The 18251-nt window shown below is 45.8% G+C and overlaps 1 protein-coding gene across 1 annotated transcript in view; it reads right to left on the bottom strand.

Moving 5' to 3' along the window:
- WDR19 (WD repeat domain 19) overlaps positions 1 to 18251 on the bottom strand; it is a 93971-nt gene that overhangs the window by 10474 nt on the left and 65246 nt on the right. The window contains exons 22-30 of the mRNA XM_040335125.1: positions 13604 to 13750; positions 11126 to 11208; positions 9694 to 9777; positions 7961 to 8107; positions 7636 to 7760; positions 5520 to 5632; positions 5023 to 5091; positions 924 to 1001; positions 713 to 809 (exon numbers count right to left, since the gene is read on the bottom strand). Of these exons, the coding sequence (XP_040191059.1) occupies positions 713 to 809; positions 924 to 1001; positions 5023 to 5091; positions 5520 to 5632; positions 7636 to 7760; positions 7961 to 8107; positions 9694 to 9777; positions 11126 to 11208; positions 13604 to 13750 (943 nt within the window). The remainder of the gene's footprint in view (positions 1 to 712; positions 810 to 923; positions 1002 to 5022; positions 5092 to 5519; positions 5633 to 7635; positions 7761 to 7960; positions 8108 to 9693; positions 9778 to 11125; positions 11209 to 13603; positions 13751 to 18251) is intronic.

The following is an 18251-nucleotide window of genomic DNA, read 5'->3' on the forward strand; positions in this document are numbered from 1 at the left end:
TGGGGGTTATTGCTGTCTCTGACACCAATGCTGGGGGTTATTGCTGTCTCTGACACCAATGCTGGGGGTTATTGCTGTCTCTGGCACCAATGCTGGGGGTTATTGCTGTCTCTGGCACCAATGCTGGGGGTTATTGCTGTCTCTGGCACCAATGCTGGGGGTTATTGCTGTCTCTGGCACCAATGCTGGGGGTTTTGGCTGTCTCTGGCACCAATGCTGGGGGTTTTGGCTGTCTCTGGCACCAATGCTGGGGGTTATTGCATTCACTGACACCAATACTGGGGCATTCTGATTGAGGCCATTGACACAAATGATGGGGCTTACTTTATTCCCAATTCCATCATTCTACATTGTGATAGGCTGCAAAAAAATGCAGTAGGGTCGACATTTTTGGGTGTCAAGATGCATTACAGGTCACTCATTTTGCAAGGGCTGCCTAACTTGACCCAATGCACCTCAATGGACTACTGTTGTGTGGCTTTCTCAAAGTGTCAGGGGCCACACTTGAGGCCCTATAATTTTTAAGTTGACCATCACAGTTTAATATCCACTTCAAGTCAATGAGACTGGTTGGTTGAAGATGTTTGCACCCCAGTAACAATGCCAGGTTAAAGCTATTATGTATTAAAGGCCACTCACTATATATAAATACTGCTGAGTTTAATTAACATGGTTACAATTATATTCCAAAAAACAGGCATTATGTAGTTACCTGCAGACTGTTCCTCCCTTGCGATAATGATTGCAGTGCGGGCCGCCTCTCTGTACTGATTTAGTGCCATGTACAAGCGGAACAAGTACTGTGCATCCTGAAATATTAATACATCATCTGCCATGTTATTCCACAAAATGGATTGCAAGTTTTATGTCATCTAATCAAAGTTTGGTCACTGCTCATTTGTAGCAGAATGGAAAAACTGTACCTTAGGCATACCATCACTCTCCCCCATCAGATAGTCTATCAGCTGATTGGTCAGAAGCTCATCTTTGGCCTCTCCAACCTGTTCAGAGAATAAAAAAAAAATTGTGATAAGGAAATCCGCTGAAGATAAAACCATACCAATGAAGCAGACAAGATAAAGAACATTTTAGCACATATAACAAACTATTTACCGTATATACTCGAGTATAAGCCGAGTTTTTCAGCCTTTTTTTGTGCTGAAAATGCCCCCCTCGGTTTATACTCGAGTTACCTTTTTGCACCTGATCTCCTGGACTTTGGGGACCTGGTACCCGGAACTTGGCACACATGTAACCCCACTCTTCCTCTACAAGTGTGCAAAGTCTGTTGCCCGGGGGACCTACGGCCGGGGAGCACCGATTTTTCAAAGCCGGGCACCCCTTCCATAGACTCCCATATTAAACTGTAATTTCTCCAGTGACTTCGGGGAGCCGGTTCTCGGCTGGTCGTAGATCCCCTGGACCCGGAACACAGGTAGCCCCATTTTTCCTCTGCAAGTGTGCAAAGTTTGTTGTCTGGGGGACCTATGGCTGGGGAGCACCGATTTTTCAAAGCCGGGCACCCCTTTCATAGACTCCCATGTTAAACGGCAGTCTAGTCATGGGCACAGTGAGGCATGGGCACAGTGAGGCATGGGCAACGTGAGGCATGGACACAGTGAGGCATGCACATGGGCACAGTGAGGCATTCAGATGGACACCCTAGGCTTATACTCGAGTCAATACGTTTTCCCAGTTTTTTTGTGGTAAAATTAGGTGCCTCGGCTTATACTCGAGTATATACGGTACTTCACTAAGAAGCGCAGCGGCTCTCAGTGTGGACAGTATGTAACTTTAGCTACATACAGTATACAGTGCTGTATTCTGGCAACAGGATGGGAATAAATTTGAGTTGGGCTAAGCGGAGAACTCACAGGCAGAGATTGTGACATCATCTTCCTGCCTCTCCGACTCACCCAATTAGAGGAAGCCTTGTATTCATTCCCATCCCCACTGCTGGATCACACCGCTGTATACTGTAAGCAGCTGAGGCCACATTCAGTCCATACAGCCCTGAGAGCCGCTGCATGTCTTAGTGAAGTAAATAGCTTGTTTGGACCAGTTAGGCCCAAACTATTTAAACTTCACTAAAAGTTGGAGATTAGCTTTAAAGTCTGGTACACACTACAGTTTTTGGGGTTGCATGAAAAAAAGATTGCGAGCTCTGGTCGGAGCCCCTGTACTAACCATGCAAGGTTAGTCCAGCGATCCCCCGCTGAGCTGTTGTGTTCTGACAGAGGCGTCCTCCCCGCCAGAACAGTCCGATTAGCGCTCTCTGCCATTGGCTGAGAGTGCTGATCGGGAGTCAATCGGCTGATGGTTTTGCACGTACGACAGTCGCTCTGCCCGTATGTATGTCGAACAGACTGACATACACACGGGCAGAATGTCGACTGGTATTTTTTGTGGCAAATGTCTCCCAATATTCTGCCCGTGTGTACAGGGCTTTAAGCTGAACTCCAGCAAGATAATAAAATACTACCAATAAATGCTGTTATGTATTTAAAAATAATTATATATATTTTGAATGCAACTTGTATAAATGACTAGATTTGACTAGACTTCAACCCTATGTAATTGCCTTTATTAGCAGAGGAAGCAGCAGGACTTGGGCCAATTGACTGCACTGCCTTCAGATGTGCTGACAAGGAACATGCTAAAAGGGATGACCTTGTCAGCTTAAAGCCTGGTACACACCAGTAGGTTTTTTTTTTCGTTCAACCCAGCAGAGCTGAATGAAAAAAAAAACTATGCAACGTTAGTACAGCGATCTCTGCTGTTCTATTGTGTTCTGACAGGGGGACGACCAACCCCCCCAGTCGGCAGACCTTATTCGGTCATGCCCCTTCTGTCAGTCCGACTCCAGTACACGCGGGCTAAATATCACCTGGTTTCTATTGAACCGGCCAATGCCACTTGACTTTCAGCCCGTGTGTACTAGGCTTAATGCTGCTCCTTCAACGTTTATTCGCAGGTTGAAGGCAGAGAGGTTACTGGGCTGTTTTGGAAAACTATAGCAAAAAGGAAAAAAAATGGCCATCAGGATGGCTGAGCTGTCTGGTAGGGTCATTAAATCTTGGAATATATGTAGAGAAATACAAATCATTTGGCAGTTAATACATAAATGCATTTCAGTTTTGTATTTAACTGTTTGGCTTTAACCACTTAACGCCCGCTGCACGCCTATTTACGTCCACAGAATGGCACGTACAGGCAGATGGGCGTATATATACGTCCTTGCCTTCTAGCGTGTCGGGGGTCCGATCGGGACCCCCTCCGCTGCGTGCGGATTCCCGCGGGGAGCGATCCCGGACGACGGCGCGGTTATTCGTTTATAGCCGCTCCGTCGCGATCGCTCCCCGGAGCTGAAGAACGGGGAGAGCCGTATGTAAACACGGCTTCACTGTGGCGGCTGCATCGATCGAGTGATCCCTTTTATAGAGAGACTCGATCGATGACGTCAGTCCTACAGCCACACCCCCCTACAGTTGTAAACACACACTAAGTGAACACTAACTCCTACAGCGCCCCCTGTGGTTAACTCCCAAACTGCAACTGTCATTTTCACAATAAACAATGCAATTTAAATGCATTTTTGCTGTGAAAATGACAATGGTCCCAAAAATGTGTCAAAATTGTCCGAAGTGTCCGCCATAATGTCACAGTCACGAAAAAAATCGCTGATCGCCGCCAATAGTAGTAAAATTTTTTTTTTATAAAAATGCAAAAAAACTATCCCCTATTTTGTAAACGCTATCAATTTTGCGCAAACCAATCGATAAACGCTTATTGCGATTTTTTTTACCAAAAATAGGTAGAAGAATACGTATCGGCCTAAACTGAGGAAATTATTTTTTTTATATATGTTTTTGGGGGATATTTATTATAGCAAAAAGTAAAAAATATTGCATTTTTTTCAAAATTGTCACTCTATTTTTGTTTATAGCGCAAAAAATAAAAACCGCAGAGGTGATCAAATACCACAAAAAGAAAGCTCTATTTGTGGGGAAAAAAGGACGCCAATTTTGTTTGGGAGCCACGTCGCACGACCGCGCAATTGTCTGTTAAAGCGACACAGTGCCGAATCGCAAAACCTGGCCTGGGCATTTAGCAACAAAATGGTCCGGGGCTTAAGTGGTTAAAGTATATGTAAACCCTCACCTTGTAAAACAACATATTCAGTTTAAAATTTTAAATGAAAGGCAAACATTTGTGTATAGATATTAAAAAACATTTTACATTTATCCCCCCCCCCCCCTTTTTTTTTTTAGAAGTGATCACATACCCTCTGTTCTCAGCTGCATAAAGAGCTCAGAGAGCTGGGGGAGGAGAAACAGCAGCACACCTATCTTCTCAGTGAGGCTGCATTCACACCTGAGCGTATCGTTTTGCCGCGATTTTTTCAGCGTTTTTTACGGCAAATTTGGACAGGTCTAGGGTCACCAATGTTAAAAGCAGAAAAACGCCCAAATCTGCCTAAAAAAAAAGTCCCAGAACTTGTTTGAGCTTCAGGCGTTTTTGAACTTCTGGCTTCAGGCGTTTTGTAGTGGAGATGTGAACCATCTCCATAGAGAAGAATATATTTTTTCCCCTCCAGCTTTTTGTAGCTTCAGGCTTCAAGCTACAAAACGCTCAGGTGTGAATGGGGTCTAAAAGGCTGTGTAGGGGGAGAGGGGCGTGTCAGGACAAGTCTGATCATTGGAGGAGAGCAGGCTCAGTTCCCAGCACAGCTAGAGAATTGACCACAGTGTGTTCTGCTGCTTAGGGTGGTCAGTTTTTAAAAGGAAAGCAGAGGGACTGACAGGATCACCAAATGATACAAATACATGGTACAGCAGGTACATATCAGGAATATGAAACGTTAGGTTTACATATTCTTTAAGCTAAATTATGCTATGAAAAGTCCATGTTCGATCTTGTAACTTTTTGATGCTCTGCATATGACTCACTTCTATTTCACCTAAAAAACAAACAAAAAAAAAAAACACCCCATAACTATACTTATATTCTGGATTTTCTTACCGTCTTGATCGCCATTTCTATCGCTGTGTTCTCATCTGCAGATGAGCATTTTAGGAAATGTTTTAGTGCCTAAAATATAAAATAAATAAACACAATTAGAAATTATTCACTTACTAAGCTGCGGCTGCCAACTCCACAGGGAGGGCATCTATTGCCTATTGCACAATCTTCTTAGTGCCAATAAGTTTCAACTGCTTCACCAAAAGAAAGATCCAGGCATTGGAAGAGCAGACATTTCAAGCCCCTCACACACCCCTCACAGAGCTGGGGGTCTTTATTGCTACAGAGATTGGTGGAAACAATTGGGCTGGGCATCCGATATCACAACCAAAGTACAGACATACCAACTTCCCAATACCTACCTTGGTTCTGCTTCCTGCAGTAAGGACGGACGCAGGCTGACAAACTTATTCAAACTTGTTTATATAAGTATTTATTTTATGTCTTTTTTTAATTACCTGTTTTTGATAAAAAACATTGACATTTCATTGACTTACCCTTGCATGCTGACCACATAGTAAGAAGAACTTCCCAGCTTGAAAGTGTTTCTTTTCCCCCTCAAAGTACAGGGCAATACTCTGATAATCTTCATTACTGGTGTTCTCAGATCCTGAAACATACAAATATTTCTCTGTGACGGACTGCTGGAGACATTAGTATTAGGCCCATACACGAATGCCTCTGTTATAACTAGAAGGAGAAGATTTCTAGCCCATGAGATCTACTACTTATCTAATATCTCTAGTCAAGAAGAAAAAAATGCCAGTGGTATTTTATGTGGGTATGACATTGAAAAGGCTGAATTAAGATCCTATTAGATTGTAAGCTCTTCTGAGCGGGGCCCGCTTAATCCTCTTGTATTTTATTGTATTATAACTGTATTGTCTCCCTTTTATATTGTAAAGCGCTGCGTAAACTGTTGGCGCTATATAAATCTATATATATGTAGGGGGCATAAGCAGCTAAAAGAAAGAAAATATTAATTTTTCCAGGTAATATGTGCAATGACATTACAGCCAATAAAGTTTACTTTTTTATTTATTTTTTGTATAAAAGCAATATATATTTGTTTGTTTATGAAACTTGGTTTTATTTATAAAGACGTTATATATCACAATGGCTAAATCTGTGTCTGTAGTGCATGTTCCACCCTTTATACCATAAATAATAAATAGATTTTTACTCCAGGAGAATATAATGAGTTTGGCAATTCTAAAGAAATGCTTAAAGCGGAGTTCCAGGCTTTTTTTTTTACTGTTTATTAAAAGTCAGCAGCTACAAAAAGGGTAGCTGCTGGCCAGGGCCGGCCCTACCATGGGACCCGATGGTACCATTGTACCAGGCAGCACTTTCAGGGGGGCAGCAAATTTCCTGCCCGCACGCCATCCCATTCCGCCAGCTCCACTCTCCACTCCACTGTGGGGCTAATTGCCGCCCGACCGCTTCTCCCGTTCCGCTCTCCGCTCCACTGTGGGGTTAATTGCATGAATAGAGCCATAACAGGTCCTTTTTATACTCCTATATACATGTATAGAGCCATGATAGGTCCACTTTAGTTATCATGATATAAAATAATGGATGTGGTGGCATTTTGGTGAATGTAACATTTCATTCTTGGTACCAGGCAGCACAATGTCTTGCGCCGGCACTGCTGCTGGCTATTAATAAACAGACACTTACCTGTTCCACGGTGCAGCGACGCGCCGGCCGGAGCTCCGCTCCTCTCCCCCCCCTCTCTGGCCGGCGTCTTCATTCTAAGTGTGGGCACCCGGCCGTGACAGCTTTCGGCTTCACGGCCGGGCACTCACTGTGCATGCACGAGCGGTGCTGAGCACTGTGATTGGTCAGGCGATCGCCTGGGACCTGTCACGTGTCCCAGGCGATCGCCTACAGGGAGGGGCCGCTGAAAGCGATATGACGTATCGCCTAGGCGGTATGACGTATCGCCAAGGTGGTCCCTGGGCGGAAGGAGGAAGTGGGACAGGAAAAAAAAACAACATGCCAAATGTGGCATGTAAGGGGGCAAGGAGTGGATTAAGCGGAAGTTCCACTTTTGGGTGGAACTCCGCTTTAAACAATGCATTAAAAATGTAACTAAGCCCATTCGATTTTGGACTAGTAAAATGTACTGGAGATTTTAGTCGAGGAGGCAAAATACTTTTTCCATCCGTCTGCGAATCGGATGAATGCGGACAGACGGTGGTCCGTTTTCATCTGATCCCCCCATAGGGGAGAGTGGAGATCTGACAGGGCGGTCCCTGCACAGTGTGCGGGGACCGCCCTGTCATCCGTCGGCTCAGCGGGGATCAGCGGAGCGATCCCTGCTGAGCAAGCGGAGGTTCACGGGGTGGATCATCACGGATCCGTCCCGTGTGAAAGAGCCCTTAGGGAGTGGTTCTCCTGTACGATTACTGAGATCAAGCAGTTTATCAGTAGTTCAAATAACAAAAGACAGCAGCTCATAGCAATTAAACATAATAATCTGTCAGCAATACTGGCTTCAGTAAACAAACCAGATTCGTTGCTGCACTATGTGTGTATTTGTTGCTTATTGATCGTCTGTATTGAAGAAGTATAGAAGTCTTTCAGTACATTGCATGTGTCAGTATTTACCTATAACATCGGCATAGATCTCCATCTGGTTGTGTTGCTGGGCAAGCTGGAACGCTTCATTGTTACATTTGGACAGAACGAGGAACTGGATTGCTGATCCATAATCTCCAAGACGGAGAAAGAACCTACAAACAAAACACGTCTCTTATATCATGACAATCAGAGAAACATTACTAATGAACATCAATCTAACAAAGGTTGTTCCTAATATTGCTGAACTTTTTCAGTTTGGAGCTTATAACCATTTAGGAAATATTATTTCCATTTTTTTCCCCCAAACTCCTTAGTTAGAAAATATCCCACAGAGACAGGAAAAAAAAATCACCTGGCTACCATCTTGGCTCCCTCCAGTGATTGCGTCTCTTTCACAATGGTAACAGCCTTTTCAGGATTGTTTAGGTGGTCCAGGTAGATGCGAATGACATTATCCCAGTCCTTGGCATTCTCATAAGCTAAAGCGGCATCTTTGTACCTGAAGGTAAGAAAAGAACAGCTCAGAACACTAGACTTTTAACAGCAGAAAAAAATATTAAAGCGGAGTTCCAACCACAATTGGCATTTTTTAAATGTATGTCCTTTCATCCTGCTTTTTTATAATATAAATCCGGTCACTTACTATTTTACAATCCGCCGCCGCTCCGCATAGATATTCAAAAAAGATTGTTTATAAAACTATATCTACACCGTTGTCATTTTGCTTGTGGGCATTGTGAAGCCTACAAGCACTTACTTCCTGGAAGTCTTGGATGGGGAGTGATAATTGGGTAGCGCACTGCATCCTGGGAAATTATGACACACATTTCCCAGGAGCATTAGAGGGAGATGTCAGAATCCTAGGTGATTCCAAAGGCAGATTTCGTGGGACCGCATAGCAACAGGCATTTCCAGATGAGTAAAAAACATTTTTTTTTAAACTTTTTTTACTTTTTTAGGTCTAATGAGCACAATAATGAAAAAAGAATTTTGGGATGGAAACTCTACTTTAAGATCCTTTACATTTCGTATCCTAAAAAAAAAAAAAAGACATCTCCACCATAAAAACTATATTTAGTCTTCATGATTGCTGGCAAAAGTTCTTTGTTCTTATATATTCCAATGGTTAAATATTCTTGGCACAATATCAATATCCATTATTCAACGCATGGGTTCTTAAAGTGATTGTAAACCCTTAAAATGTGCCTAGTGAAGTGACTGGCCTCAGGGCATATACTGAAACAAACCTTCCTACATAAGTTGTACCCGTTTATTAGCAGTCTTCTCTTCTCTACTTTCAAAGTGCTGAATTACACAGCTTGTCTGAGATTTCAGAAAAAAGGCGTCACGGAGCTGAAGTTACACTCTGCAGATTTCAGTGAGGAGAGCTATGAGAGCTGATTGGAGGGAAGAGACATACCCCTCTTCGCACAGCTCACAGGGACAGAGCTCCCCCAGGACACACAAACACACACAGGTCTTTACCCAGCCAGATCCCACCTCTAGCACACACAGACTGGCCTTTCCCTTGTATCCCTCCACCAGGACACACACATGGTCTTTTCCCAGAACCTACCTCCAGCACACAAAGCACACACTGGACTTTGCCCAAGTTCCTCCTCCAGCACACACACTTACACTGTTCTAGCAAGAACTCTTTAGCCTACAGTCACACACTCCTTTCACACAAACTGCATATTGAACACTGCCCATATCCTTCCCATAGACCAGGGGTGGGGAACCTGTGGCACGCAAAATCATTCTATCCACACACCCCCCCCCCCCGTGCCGCTTAGTGTGTGTCTGCGGCAGGGGCGGGCGGGGAGAGTGCCCTGGGTGCTACCATTTAATATAGGAGGGGGGGGCGCAGCCGCAAGTTCTGCCATGGCCGCCCGCCAGTGTGTCACTTGGCTGTGTCATTACATAGCGAGTGGGCAGCGGCACTGAACATGGCATAGACATGGCATAGACATTTCTCACTGAGCCCAGACATACACAGAGTGAGACTCAGCTAAGCACCAGTCTCTGCCCCTCCCTCCCCTTTACATTTTAATTAAAGAGCTTAAAGTTCTTGGAACAACTCACTTGCCGTCAGCTTCCTTGGCTTTTGCGTACTGTAAATGGATCTTGGGTGAAGTGACATTAGGAAGAAGCTCTCCAACTTTTGCCCTGAAACAAGCAAAAAAGTTCACAATTATGCCATTCTATAAAAGTGTCATACACCTAGATATGCTGAATGTTCAATCAGAACTACAAGCAGTGAAATTATATAAAAAGCTTTATTTCTATTACTAAATATAACCAATCACCACTGTTTTATCTGCAAAGAGTGCAGATAATAATTAAACAGAATACTCTGAATTTTCATAGAAAAAATTGTGCAGGCCCACCACATCCATTACACCATGCTAACTAACTAAAAGCAAGTATCCTAGTAGCTGAGTTGTATTTGTTTCAGACATACTCAGCTATGTCTGGCCATAGACAGCTTTGTAAAAGTAAAAGGGGCTATTTACTAAAACCAAAGTGTGCAAAATCTGGTGCAAATTCTGCATAGAAACCAATCAGCTTCCAGGTTTTACTGCCAAAGCTAAATTCAGCAAGCTGAAGTTAGAAGCCGTTTGGATACCATGCACAGCTGCACCAGATTCTGAGTGCACCAGCTTTAGGCCCCTTTCACACTGGGGCTCGATGAGCTGTGGCGGTACAGCGCCGCTATTTTTAGCGCTATACCGTCGGAATTGCGGTGATATTCGGCCGCTAGCGGTGCGGTATTAACCCCCGCTAACAACCGGAAAAGGGTTAATACCGCCGGCAATGCACCTCTGCAGAGGTGCATTGCTGGCGGTATTACCGCGGTGCCCATTGCTTTTAATGGGAAGGAGCGGTAAACACACTGCTCCTCTTACCGCTTCAAAGATGCTGCTTGTAGGACTTTTGGAGCGGTTTCGTCAGCGCATCGCCTCAGTGTAAAAGCCCTTCGGGCTTTCACATTGAGACTGCAGGGAAGGAGTTTTTCAGGCGGTATTTAGGCGCTATTTTTAGCGCTAAAGTTCAAATGTCTGGTAGTTTTAGGCCTCTTTCACACGAGGTGGACTCCACCGTTACGGAGTCCCCCAGCTCAGCGGGAGATCTCTCCGCTGAGCCGGCGGATGACAACTCCCTCTCTGCTCACTGAGCGGGGAGGGGCTTGTGCAGCGCCACTGTCTCTTATGGAGAGATCAGCATGTCTGTTTTCATCAGATCTCACCCGATCCGATATGGACGGATGGGGACATATTGCCAATACGTCTGATTTTGGCAGATCAGATCGGGTCGGATGTCAGCGGACAGGATTGCATGGAGCAGCCGTTCAGGTCCGCCGACAAAACTGACAGGCGGACCTGAACGGTCCAACCGTGTGAAAGGGGCCTTAAGGTGAGAGACGCCAATAAAAGGAAGTTGTTATTTTTCATAATTGTTCTATTATGAAATTTGGTAGTCAATTTAGATATATTATTACTTGTAGACTTCTTACCAGTTTTTACATCGGATGTACACAGATGCTGCTTTGTCATAGTATTGGCCCTTCTCATACAGCTGGGCTGCTTCTGAAAATTGCTGTATTGGAAATGAAAGGGAAAAGCATAAGCAACAAGGTAGTGTTTACTGGGCATCCTGACACTCCTGCTCGCCCCCTCCCCCCTCAAGAGGCTTTCTCCACACCAGGAAGAAACAGTGTTGCCAACCTACCAGATTGAAATTTACTGCCACAACATCCAAAATTTACTGGCACAGGCCAATTTTTACGGACATTTTACAAAATTACAGTTTTAAGTGCAAATTTCAGTATTTAGGCTACAAACAAGTACACTATGCAAATAGCAATACGATTTAAGGTACATATTAAGGTAAAAAAAAAACATATTTCTGTTATTTTCGCTATAATAGTCCATCGGTTTCTGTTCCCCATCACCTCCTGCCCCCACCAGCTCTTGCTACCATCACCTCCTGCCCCCACCACCTGCACCCACCAGCTCCTGCCATCACCTCCACATCCTGCCACAATCACCTCCTGCCACCACCAGCTGTCAGCTCCTGCTGCCACCATCACCTCCTGCCGCCACCATCACCTCCGGCCAGCTCCTGCCACCATCATCACCTCCTGCCGCCACCATCACCTCCTGCCGCCACCATCTCTGACCTGCTCCTGCCCCCACCATCACCCCCTGCCACCATAACCTCCTGCCAGCTCTTGCCACCATCACCTCCTGCACCCACCACCTCCTGCCAGCTCTTGCCACCACCACCTCCTGCCAGCTCTTGCCACCACCACCTCCTTCCCCCACCACCTGCACCCACCACCCCCACCTCCGGCCACAATCGCCTACTGCCCCCACCACCCCCTGCCACCATCACCTCCTGCCAGCTCTTGCCGCCATCACCTCCTGCCCCCACCACCTCCTGCCAGCTCTTGCCACCATCACCTCCTGCCAGCTCTTGCCACCATCACCTCCTGCTCTCACCACCACCTCCTGCACCCACCACCACCACCTCCTGCCACAATCGGCTCTTGCCACCATCACTTCCTGCCCCACCACCTCCTGCCAGCATTACCTTCTGCCACCATAACCTCACCCACCTCCTGCCACGGTGCCACCAATACCTTTTCCACCATCACCTCATGCCCCCACCACCTCCTGCCAGCAAAACCTTCTGCCGCCATCACCTCACCCACCTCCTGCCACAGTGCCAGCATAACCTTCTTCCACCATCACCTCATGCCCCCACCACCTCCTGCCACCATCACCTACTGTAAACCACCAGCATCTTTAATTACCTTAAAGCTGGGCTGTGCTGGACTTGGCTGTGCTGGGCTGTGCTGGGCTGGACAGGACTGGGCTGGGCTGGGCTGTCACGGCTTTGTCCTCTGCCTATGGAGAATGCACTGCATGATCCAACGAGTGTCACTGCCAAAGTGTCCCTCCTGACTCGATCGGCTATTCAAAAATGGCGCTTAGTGGCGCCATTACGTAACTGCGCATGCGCCGCCCGGCCGAGGGGATACAAGCTTTCCAGAGCCCGGCCCGGCGCCATTTTTGAATAGCCGATTGAGTCAGGAGGACTCAGGAGGGACACTTTGGCAGTGACACTCGTTGGCTTGTGCAGTGCACTCGCCATAGGCAGAGGACGGAGCCGCGACAGCCCAGCGGCCATCTTTTATAAGGGCACCCGATGCCCATAATGGACTTTACGGACACCCTGACGTGCTGTCCATAAATTAACGGACGGTTGGCAACACAGGGAAGAAAGCCTTGCATTACGGTGGTGAGTCACAGACAGAAAAACAGGAAGTGAGCATTTCTCAGAAGAAATACGGACATTTAAAAGCAAAATTGAAGGATGAGGTAAATGAAGTAGGACTGCACCAAGGTAAAGGAAGCTATTTAGGGAAAAAAATATCATTAACAACCCCTTTAATGTGAAAATTGAAGACGCTTGGTGGAAAATTGTTTGTAGAACAATGCATGCATCCAGCCAGGTGCAGCACTGTTCATGTACTCCTTTTAGCATGGATAAGGAAATCAATAGATTTCTTAAATTGAGATTGCAAGGTCGAATTAGAGAAATCTGACAATGTATGACCAGATTTAAGATCAACCCTGGTTTATCAGAATGAGATTGAATCAAAGGCTGGCAATACATTATACAATTTTCCAAAACCATATAATATAAGGTCAAATCTAAACACTTTCAATGTGTATGCAATCAGACAGGCCCTTGAACTACACAGTTGAAGGTCAATCTAAATAAAATTGAATGAGAAAATGGTATAGTGTATGGCCAGCTTAAGCTGGGTGGGAACAGAACCAGGAACTATGTTAAGGTGTTCCTGCCTTTTGAGTAATCAAAATGATAAGAAACCAGAGGCTAATTCAGCCCATTAGACTTCTTCTATGAATTAAATACTACTACTGAGTAGCCTAACCATGTAATAGTAAAACAGATAACATACCTTCATACTTTCCAGAATGGCTCCACAATCTTTCTTCAGCAACCTGCTGGGGTGTTTGATAGCCTGGTTGACTCCACGTCGGATGTCTCCCATTCGGATTGACATACGAGCCACTCCAGCAAGGCATGTTTCATCATGTTCTTGAAACTGTAAATTTATTTTTATTACTTTTTGATCACTTTTAGCTAGTTAAAATAAATTTCTTAAAAGGGACAGGGTAATGTATTTTGGTGAGTGCATATTTTATCATTATCATTGGGAGAGCAGGCACAGTGGTGGCAGGGGCAATGCTGTATCCTGGCCTAGGCCAACAAGGCCCAGGCCTAGGGCAGCACTTTGCAGGGGGGCAGCACGGACAGTGTCCCCGCCGGCTTGCGCTACACTGTTGGGCAAATTAGTTTAGCGCCCCCATAAATCGGCCGCACTGCTTCCAGAATGTGGGCAATTGGCATTCTGCAACTGTTGGGGGGGGGGGGGGGCGTCGCTTTTAATTTTTTACCATCCCTGTCCCATTGTAGAGATCTCCCTTCACTTCCTGTCCCATAGCCAAACAGGAAGTGAGAGGAAATATATGCAAATTAAGGGAATCCATTGCCCCCCCTGCCCCCAGGCCATCAGAACTAGTGTCCCCACTTGAAAATGTCAGGGTGGGTCTTAAAATTCAAGGGGTGTGGCCTTGACAGGAAGGGGTGGGTCATATTTAAATTAGGGGGTGCACGAGTTTAGTCAGGCATAGGGCAGCACAAAACCTAAATACACCCCTGGGCAGGGGTGGTGGTTATCCTGCTGGAGCAGTGGTGATGAAAGGAGGGCTGGATGGTTGGAGGCTCCTCCACAAGTAGCTGTCAGCTACAACTCCAGATGCAGGCCTACGGACTAGCAGCAGAGGCTGTGTGTTGGGGGGGTAATTATCAGTGTGAGCTGCAAGGCCGGAGATGACAGTGCATTTGTAAGCCCCAGCAGAAGTTGGGGAGTAGGGAGGTGGTATGAAATGACAGAGCCAGAAATAAGAATGTCATGTTCTATTGCAAGACAGAATAACCTGCTGCAAGGACCATTCTGGATTTGCCTCCCAATGGGCATGGCTGTTGGGAATGGTGGTGGCTTACATTTAAACACCAATGCTACCATGCATGCATAGTAGCAACACAATGTTATTATCTTTCTGCTGCTATAATGCATGGGCCAGGTACTGGCACCATTTTGCCTTTCCCCAAAGACTCTAGACCACCCCGGATTTAAACTGACATTTAGTGAAAGTGCTTGTTCATTTCCTAACGTAAGTCATTGTTTATATGATAAAGCACGCCAGATTTACAGGCTTAAAAGTCACCGTTGGACATACTCTAGGACACATGCCTTCTGCTGCTTATAAAAAAATACAGAGGGAGTTATTTACAAAAGGCAAATCCACTTTGCACTACAAATGCACTGCAAGTGTACTTTAAAGTGCGCTAAAAGTCGCTGTAGATCTGAGGGGGACATGCAAGGAAAATAAAAAACAACAGCATTTTAGCTTGCACATGATTGGATTATAAAATCAGCAGAGCTTCCCCTCATTTAAGATCTACAGCAACTGCACTTCCAAGGGCACTTGCAGTGCACTTGTAGTGCAAAGTGGATTTTCCTTTTCGTAAATAACCCCCTAGAGTCTCTTTACGGTAACTTTAATATCGACTGGTTGATTTACCAGTCCAATTCTGAGTTCCATTATTAATACATCAGACCTAAAGAATGGCATAGACTCTCTTCTTTATAGCCATTTCTATTGCCAAGTCTCTACATTTTTCCTGCATATTGGTGATCAAGCAGACCCAGCAGACCATCTACCAGATGGTTTAACAGCAGAAACAATTCACTGATCCTCATGTTATCTTTCACAGAGAAGCTCTAAACCAGCTTTGCACAAAAGCCACTTCTATGGCCCATATTCTCTCTAAAAATCCGCGGGCTGCACTTAAGGCACTTACACTCCGCTGTCCCAACTTACAGGAGCAAGTGTTGTATTCCCCAAACACTTGCTCCATAAGTTGGGACGGCGGAGTGTAAATGCCCCGGCGTAGCCTGGCGGATCTCCAAGGGGGCAGCTTGTATTCAAATTAAGCGCACCCCCGATTCTAATGAACTGCGCATGCGCCGGGCTTCAAAAAGCCCACTGCGCATGCTCCAGTTCTCAGCGGAAAACGTCAATGACGCCGACGTGTGCGTCATTGACGTAAAGTCGTATTCAAGAACGACTTACGGAAATGACGTACCCGACGAAAAAACACGACGCGGACCCGACACCATCCGCAACATGGCCTACGTGGGACTTGCGAAAATTTACTCCTCATAATAGCAGGACAAAATTTCCGCTTACGCAAACGACGTTAGCGGCGGTTACGCGGCGCAAACTCGTTCGGGAATCGGCGTAGAAGGATCATTTGCATACGCAAATGAGTCCTTCACATAAATGCCATCTAGCGGCGGCCGGCGTCATTACATTTAAGATCCGCCAGTGTATGTGACTTATAGATGGCGGATCTTAAGTGTATCTATGCGAAAATGATTCTAAGAATCAGTCGCATAGATACACGGGCCAAAAAAAGAGATTTTTAATACAGCTTACCTGTAAAATCTTTTTCTTGGAGTACATCACGGGACACAGAGCGGCATTCATTACTATATGGGTTATATGGAGTACCTTCAGGTGTAGACACTGGCAATCTCAAACAGGAAATGCCCCTCCCTATATAACCCCCTCCCATAGGAGGAGTACCTCAGTTTTGTAGCAAGCAGTATGCCTCCCAAAATGGTCCTCAAAAAAGAGGGGTGGGAGCTCTGTGTCCCGTGATGTACTCCAAGAAAAAGATTTTACAGGTAAGCTGTATTAAAAATCTCTTTTTCTTTATCGTACATCACGGGACACAGAGCGGCATTCATTACTATATGGGATGTCCCAAAGCAATGCTTACAATGAGGGGAGGGAGAACATCTCCAAGACAAAAGGATTTAATTTAGAGATATACTCAAATCATAATAAATCCAAGTTGAGAAAAATAAAATTTTTAAATTTAACTCGAACAAGAGGAGCCCCCGGAATCCGAGGGTCTCAAACTGCAGCCTGCAGCACTGCCTGCCCGAAGGCAGTATCAGTATTCCTTCTTACGTCCAACTTGTAGAATTTTGTAAACGTGTGGACAGAAGACCAGGTTGCCGCCTTGCAAACTTGAGCCATAGAGATCTGGTGGTGTGCTGCCCAGGAGGCGCCCATGGCTCTAGTAGAATGAGCCTTTAATGATACTGGAGGAGGCAACCCTTTCAAGCCGTAGGCCTGAGTGATTAATTGCTTAATCCACCTAGAAATGGTGGACTTTGCAGCTGCCTGCCCCTTCTTGGGCCCATCCGGTAGAATGAACAGCACATCTGTCTTCCGGATCTTCTTTGTAGCTTTAAGATAGGCCTTCATGGCCCTGACAATATCCAAGGTATGCAGCAACCCTTCCTTTCTGGAAGTAGGTTTAGGGAAGAAGGATGGTAATACCAAATCCTGGTTCAAATGAAAACTGGATATGACCTTCGGAAAGGAAGGAAGGATGAGGGCGGAGAACGACCCTGTCCTTATGAAAAACAAGATATGGTTCCTTACAGGATAAGGCTGCCAGCTCCGAAACTCTTCTTGCGGAAACTATGGCAACCAAAAATACTAACTTCCTTGTCAGTAGAACCAAAGGAATATCAGCCAACGGCTCAAACGGTTGTTTCTGTAAACTTGACAGAACAAGATTTAAATCCCACGGACAAAGCGGGGATTTAACTGGAGGTCTAATACGTAAGACCCCTTGAAGGAAGGTCTTAACCAGCGAGTGGGTGGCCAGCGGCCGCTGAAACCACACTGACAGAGCAGAAATCTGTCCTTTGATTGTGCTTAATGCCAATCCTTTATCCACTCCTAGCTGGAGAAAACTTAATACTCTATCGATGGTAAATTTGCGAGAAAGCCATCGCTTGGACTCACACCAGCCTACATAGGCCTTCCAGACCCTGTAATAAATCACCCTAGAGACCGGTTTCCTGGCTCTGATTAGGGTAGAGATTACTTTCTGAGACAGACCTCTACCCCTGAGAATCAGGGATTCAGCTTCCAGGCCGTCAAATTTAGATGCCGTAAGGCAGGGTGGAGGATCGGACCTTGCGATAGCAGGTCTGGCCGTAGAGGAAGAGTCCAAGGGTCTCCCACTACCATCCTTAAGATTAGTGAGTACCATGCCCTTCTGGGCCATGCTGGAGCTACCAGGATGACTGGTATGTGCTCCACCCGGATCCTGCGCAGCAGGCGGGGTAGTAACTGGAGCGGGGGAAACGCATAAAGAAGTTTGAACTGATGCCAAGGGCAAACCAACGCATCGGTTCCGCAGGCCATCGGATCCCTTGAGCGGGACATGAACCTGTCTAGTTTCTTGTTGAGTCTCGATGCCATGATATCCACGTCCGGCACTCCCCATCTTTGGCAGAGTGCTTGAAAGACTAGTGGATGCAGAGACCATTCCCCCGGCCATAGAGTCTGGCGGCTTAAGAAGTCCGCCTGAAAGTTGTCCACTCCTGGAATGAATATTGCCGATATGCAGGGCACATGAGCCTCTGCCCATAGAAGAATCAAGCTCACCTC

The sequence above is a fragment of the Rana temporaria genome, chromosome 1 (assembly GCF_905171775.1).
Source record: "Rana temporaria chromosome 1, aRanTem1.1, whole genome shotgun sequence".
NCBI classification, from domain to species: Eukaryota; Metazoa; Chordata; class Amphibia; order Anura; family Ranidae; genus Rana; species Rana temporaria.